The sequence below is a fragment of the Grammomys surdaster genome, unplaced genomic scaffold, assembly GCF_004785775.1.
Source record: "Grammomys surdaster isolate TR1022 unplaced genomic scaffold, NIH_TR_1.0 183, whole genome shotgun sequence".
Taxonomy (NCBI): Eukaryota; Metazoa; Chordata; class Mammalia; order Rodentia; family Muridae; genus Grammomys; species Grammomys surdaster.
Window position 1 is genome coordinate 2,369,410 of NW_021604628.1, and position 5,709 is coordinate 2,375,118.

The window sequence follows — 5,709 nt, forward strand, 5'->3', positions numbered from 1 at the left end:
AGGAAGAAAGAAAGAAAGAAAGAAAGAAAGAAAGAAAGAAAGAAAGAAAGGAGAGAAAAAAGAGAGAAAGAAAGAGAAGGAAGGAGAGAGGGGGAGAAAGAAAGAATAAAGGAAAGAAAGAGAGAGAGAGGGAGAGAGAAAGGGAGAGAAAGAAAAGGAGGGAGAGAGGAAGAGAAAGAAAGAGAAGGAGGGAAAGAGAGGGAGGAAGAAAGAAAGGAAGAAAGAGGGAAGGAGGGAAAGAGGAAGGGAGGAAGGCAGGCAGGCAGGCTAGCTGTGCCAATATTGAATGCATACAGACTTTTTCTGTCATTGTTCCCTAAACCATATGACATAGTTACTGTTCACATAGCATTAAATTGCATGAGGTGTTTCCGTTGCCTGGAGATGAGTTAGCGCACACAGGGGAAGTGTCTACAGTCAGTAAAAACATCACATTGTTTTATAGAAGGGACTTGCGCTTCTGTGAACTTTAGTGGCTGCAGGGTTCCTCGGCCCACCTCAGGTGCACTGAGGAATGACTGTCCTACTCACTAAGAGCACTTGGGCAAGCAGAGATTGGCCAGCTATAGGAAGGCAGTGAGGGAAAAGAGGGAGGCTTCTTCCCTGAGTGTTCAGAGGCAAGACACATACCTGGGCACTATGAGGAAGCTGCCTTGGGATGGACTCAGCATGGACAGTCCTGGAGGGCTCCTCGGAAGAGGAAGAGTAGGAATAAATGAGTAAACTATAAATAGATTGATCTATGAGAGAGAAAAGAGAAAGGAGAGAAAAGGAAGGAAGGAAGGAGGGAGGGGGGATGGAGGGAAGAAGAGATGGTTAATAGATTAGATAGATAGATAGATAGATAGATAGATAGATAGATAGATAACAGACAGACAGACAGACAGACAGACACTTGTAAGAGACAAAACAGTTGAAAAATGTGATGGGCTCAGTCCTCTTTCCATCTCCTTTATGAAGTCACAAAACCCAGGAAATTAAACATAGGGAGGAATAAAAGCAATCCCCCAGCCTCACACTGCGAAGGCTGGCAGCCTGACCGACCACAGTTGCAGAGGAGAGTCTCCGTCCCTAGGCAATGGCTGGTGGATACTGAAGAGTCTGCTTAATAACTTCATGTCCCATTGCTCTCACCCCAGGCTACCATCTCGAGGAGAGGCGTTCTGGTCGTACGCCATGGCGAGAGAGTGGACCAGGTCTTTGGGAAGTCTTGGCTACAGCAGTGCACTACTGCCGATGGTAGGTAGAGTCCAGATGACTCTAGACAGATTAGCTCTGTGTCCTTGAGGGACCCTAGACCATGGCATAGCACCTGCTGGGAGACCCCAGTGCCCTCAGGTTTTGGAACCCATCCACATACACATTGGCCACATGTCTAAGCCAGGCCCTTGGCATCAAGTCAGTGACTGGTGACAAATTTGGTTTCCCCTTCTCTCTGATGAGAAAGATTAAACCACTCATTTCTGGTCACACAGCTAAGGGTCAGGATTTCTCACAGATTGACAGATTTTAGAGACCAATGTCAAACTCAAAGAGACTGGGTTGTCATGCAGCCTCTGTTTTCTGATCCTGCATTCAAGCACCTGACTGAAGAGTTCCCGTGGTGGGCCACCTCCAGCCAAGTGTGTACTGCCCCACCGGCGGCAACACACAAGGCAGGCTTCACACTGCAGCCGGTTAACTGATACCCACTCAGACTCCTGGGGACTCAGCTTTCTCTCCCTCGTGAGTGATAAAGGCAAAAAGGAAAAAGTGGGCTCCTGGCCCCTGGGGCTCAAACCTAAGCATTCTGCATTTGAGAACATGTTACAGGCCTGCAATAATGTTCTAGAAATCAAGTCCACATTACAAGATCACTTCACAAACAACAGCATTGTGCAAGCACTCCGACGATAACCTTCCCTGCAGTGTGGATCTCCGTCTTGGGATCCTGGGTGACAAATGAGATCTGCCTCAGTGACCTCAGATGTCTGCTACTTGTTTCTACCTCAGGAAAATACTACAGGCCAGACCTGAACTTCCCCCGCAGCCTTCCCAGGAGGAGCAACGGCATCAAAGACTTTGAAAACGATCCACCGCTATCTTCCTGTGGAATTTTCCAGGCTCGACTTGCTGGTATGTTTAAGAGTTTTCCCACAGGAGAGTAACACTAACAACAGTGACTACATTGTATCCACTGAGCCCCTCCCATGCATCCTTTGACAGTGTTAATATCTTCCTTCCTCTGCCCATAACAGGGCATGGAGATTGTCTTAGTTACCATGACCAAAGCAGCTTATAAAAGGAAGCATTTAATTGGGGCTTGCTTGCAGTTTCAGAGGGTGAATCCATGACCTGGCAGGCAGGCAGGCATGGTCCTAGAACAGCAGCTGAGAGCTTACCTCCTGATCTACAGGCTGAGGGATACTGAGCCTGACATGAGCTTTTGAAACCTCAAAGCCCATCCCCAGTGATACACCTCCTCCAGAAGGGCCACACCCACTCCAACAAGGCCACACCTCCTCTAGCAAAGCCACACCCATTCCAACAAGGCCACACCTCCTCCAGCAAGGCCACACCCATTTCAACAAGGCCACACCCACTCCAACAAGACCAAACTTCCTCCTACAAGGCCACACCTTCTAATCCTTCCCAAACAGTTCTACTAATTGGAGACCAAATATTTACATATATGGGTGTTGGGGGCATTCTCATTCAAATCACCACAGAGATGTTAGATCATTTACCCAAGGTCCCACAGCTAGTGACCAAAAGTGGAGCAGTCTGATCCAGAAGTGGATTATTGGTGATACAAGTGAGGAAATATAGGGAGAGGACACTGCAGGGAGAAGAAATAGCAATAAACACTGAATGTACCAAGAGTGTCACTTAAAAAATTAAAACCAGGCTGGGGAGATAGCTCAGTTAGCCAAGTATTTGCTCGGTGAGCACATGGGCCTGGGTTTGATCCTCAGAACCTATGTAGAAAATTTGGGTGTGGTAGCTTACACTTATATTCCCAGTGCTGAAGAGATAGAGGCAGGTTACTCTCCAGGGCTCCCTGGCCAGACAAGTTCACCTACAAGGTGAGCTCCAGGCCCGTGAGAAATGCCATTTTAAATAAAGGGGTGAATGGCCTTCCTGAGATTGACTTCTGAGGCTGACCTCTGACCTCCACACACATCCGCACAGAAGCATACATGTACAACTGTATGTGTGCACACATACACACGCACAGATTCAGATACAGACATACACACACACATACAGGCACAGATCCAGACACAGAGATTGAGACACACACACAGATTGAGACACACACAGATTCAGACACACACATATACACACAGATACACACACACACAGATTCAGACACACACACACAGATATACACACACAGATCCAGACACACACACACTTTAAAGGCACACTCCTCACTACCATTCATGCCTTTGAGTTTATGACTGGGGAGTTTCCATCTATGAGATATAGTTTGGGAAACAGACGAGATTGTTATGCTTCTCTGGTTTACATCTTACAAATTCAGAAAGCTGAGCCTAAGAGGACAAGTGGACACCCCAGTCCCTGGCTGGTTAGCTACAGGAACCCACTAGAACCAGCTTTCCTGCTTATTACTCTACGTGAGCCACGGGGTTTCAACTGTCAGCCTTCTGAGTGGGAGGCTGGGCTCACACTGTGGCTGTTTCAGGCTCCCAGTCAGACAACAGTTGGTTCTGGGGCTGGGATACACCAACTGTATGCAGCCCATTAGAGGGCCTCCTTCCTTAGGGCTTTGTGGGCTATGCATACATGTGCATGCGTGTGTCATGTGAGGCTGTATGTGTGTGTCTCAGAAGTCTTGTCCCCATGCCTAAATACTTACAGAGATGTTTGAACAGCGCTCGGTGTGTATGCATGAGAGCACAGCCAGGGACAGGCTGTGTAGGTCACACGTATCCCAAGCTGCTATATCCCTGCCACCGTCTGGGTGGCTGAAGCATCATTTGTCACCTATCAGTGCTAGAGGTTGAAGCCCCAAGGTCACAGTTCAAGCAGATGGTACCTTCTGAGGCCGTGAGGAAGACCTGCCTCTCCCTATTGATCCATCGGGGTCTTGCCCTGGTATCTTCCCATCATCCCTTTCTTTTTTTTCTTCTTAAAATAAGCCTTAGCTTGAGCTACTATAACTAAACACCTTAGACTGGGTAATCAATTATATTTATCTACTTGCTTATTTATTTATTGATTGATTGATTGATAGGTTGATTGGGTTTTAATTTTTTTTTAAAGATTTATTTATATGAGTACACTGTTGCTGTCTTCAGACACACCAGAAGAGGGCATCGGATCCCATTACAGATGGTTGCGAGCCACCATGTGGTTGCTGGGAATTGAACTCAGGACCTCTGGAAGAGCAGTCAGTGCTCTTAACCACTGAGCCATCGCTCCAGCCCCCCATCATCCCTTTCTATCTATATCTCTTCTCAGCCTTCTCCTTTGCAGAAAGACATGTTGGTACAGAGCCCAACCTTACATTAACTTGTTCTCAGTTGCCCCATTGGATGCTGGGGGATAAGGACCAGGATCTTTGTGGGCACAGAACCTATGGGTACTCAAATCCTTTATATATATATATATAGTTTTTAAATATAAAAACATAGATTTTGTATGAAATCTGTGTGTTCGGTACAGTCACAATTTTCTGATATTTTTTATTCCTATTGGTCAAAGCCTTAGATACAGATCGATTGATTAAGGTCCCATTCTAGGTGGAGGGGGGTCAGTATTCCAACTTGCCCATAACTGACAGCCTCAAGCCTCCTGGCTTTCGTGTCAGGTATCTCTTGTGCCATGGGGTTTCCTTTGCCACCAGCTAGGCTTCTGATATCCCAGAGAAAACATGGTTGGATTACAGCTAGTCCTCCCACAAGCCATGGCTGGCCTTAAGGTGACCAACTAAATGACCACAAAGTTATAGAGCTATGTGCATGTTAAACTTACAGTGCAGATTTGAATTAAGTGGGACACCGAGGGTCTCAGTTCACAGAGTCACTTTTATCTGGACTTGTTCCAGACTCACCCAGGCTATGAGCAGAACTCAGGTGCAAAAGGTTGCAGGAGTGGGGTCTTCCCTGGCTGCTATTGGCTACTTTCTGCTTCTGAGACTACACCTGTGCCTTGTAACATGGGCCACTCCATCTTTCAGTATAGCTAAAGGGTATGGTTCACACGCCAAGTACAACCCCCTTCAGTGTCCTCTCATTCCAGCTCTGTGGTCAGCTGGTGTAGGGGTCATATTTAGAAAACGGTACCTGGTCCAGCTTGTTCCTGGGCAGCCACCGTGTTCCCATTCCTCCTCGACTCTGACCGGGGCACTAGCTAGCTAGATGCGCAGGCCCTGGCACCCACAAGACACCAGCATAGGGGATGGCTCTGCCAATCCAACACACTGCATCCACAAAGCTCGGCTGAACCCCAAACAATATCTACCAGTAGGATGAATACTCTTAAAGCTTAATGGTTATCGAAAGGATTTATATATTTAGAAATGCTCAATCAACAAGATGCCCACACAATTAGGGTTGTTACCCAATATCTAACCTTTTGATAGAAGTTGCTACCCAGGACAGCTTTCAACCCATCCATGGTTCTCCATGGCTGCTAGCCTCCTCCTCCTCCTCCTCCTCCTCCTCCTCCTCCTCCTCCTCCTCCTCCTCTTCCTCCTCCTCC

At 47.3% G+C, this 5,709-nt stretch overlaps 1 protein-coding gene across 2 annotated transcripts in view; it reads left to right on the forward strand.

Annotated features, from left to right (window-relative positions):
- The window catches only part of Ubash3a (ubiquitin associated and SH3 domain containing A), a 35,604-nt gene that overhangs the window by 22,157 nt on the left and 7,738 nt on the right, over nucleotides 1-5,709 (forward strand). For both annotated transcript variants that reach the window (XM_028767954.1, XM_028767955.1), the window contains exons 8-9: nucleotides 1,140-1,239; nucleotides 1,993-2,115. In XM_028767954.1, the coding sequence (XP_028623787.1) occupies nucleotides 1,140-1,239; nucleotides 1,993-2,115 (223 nt within the window). The remainder of the gene's footprint in view (nucleotides 1-1,139; nucleotides 1,240-1,992; nucleotides 2,116-5,709) is intronic.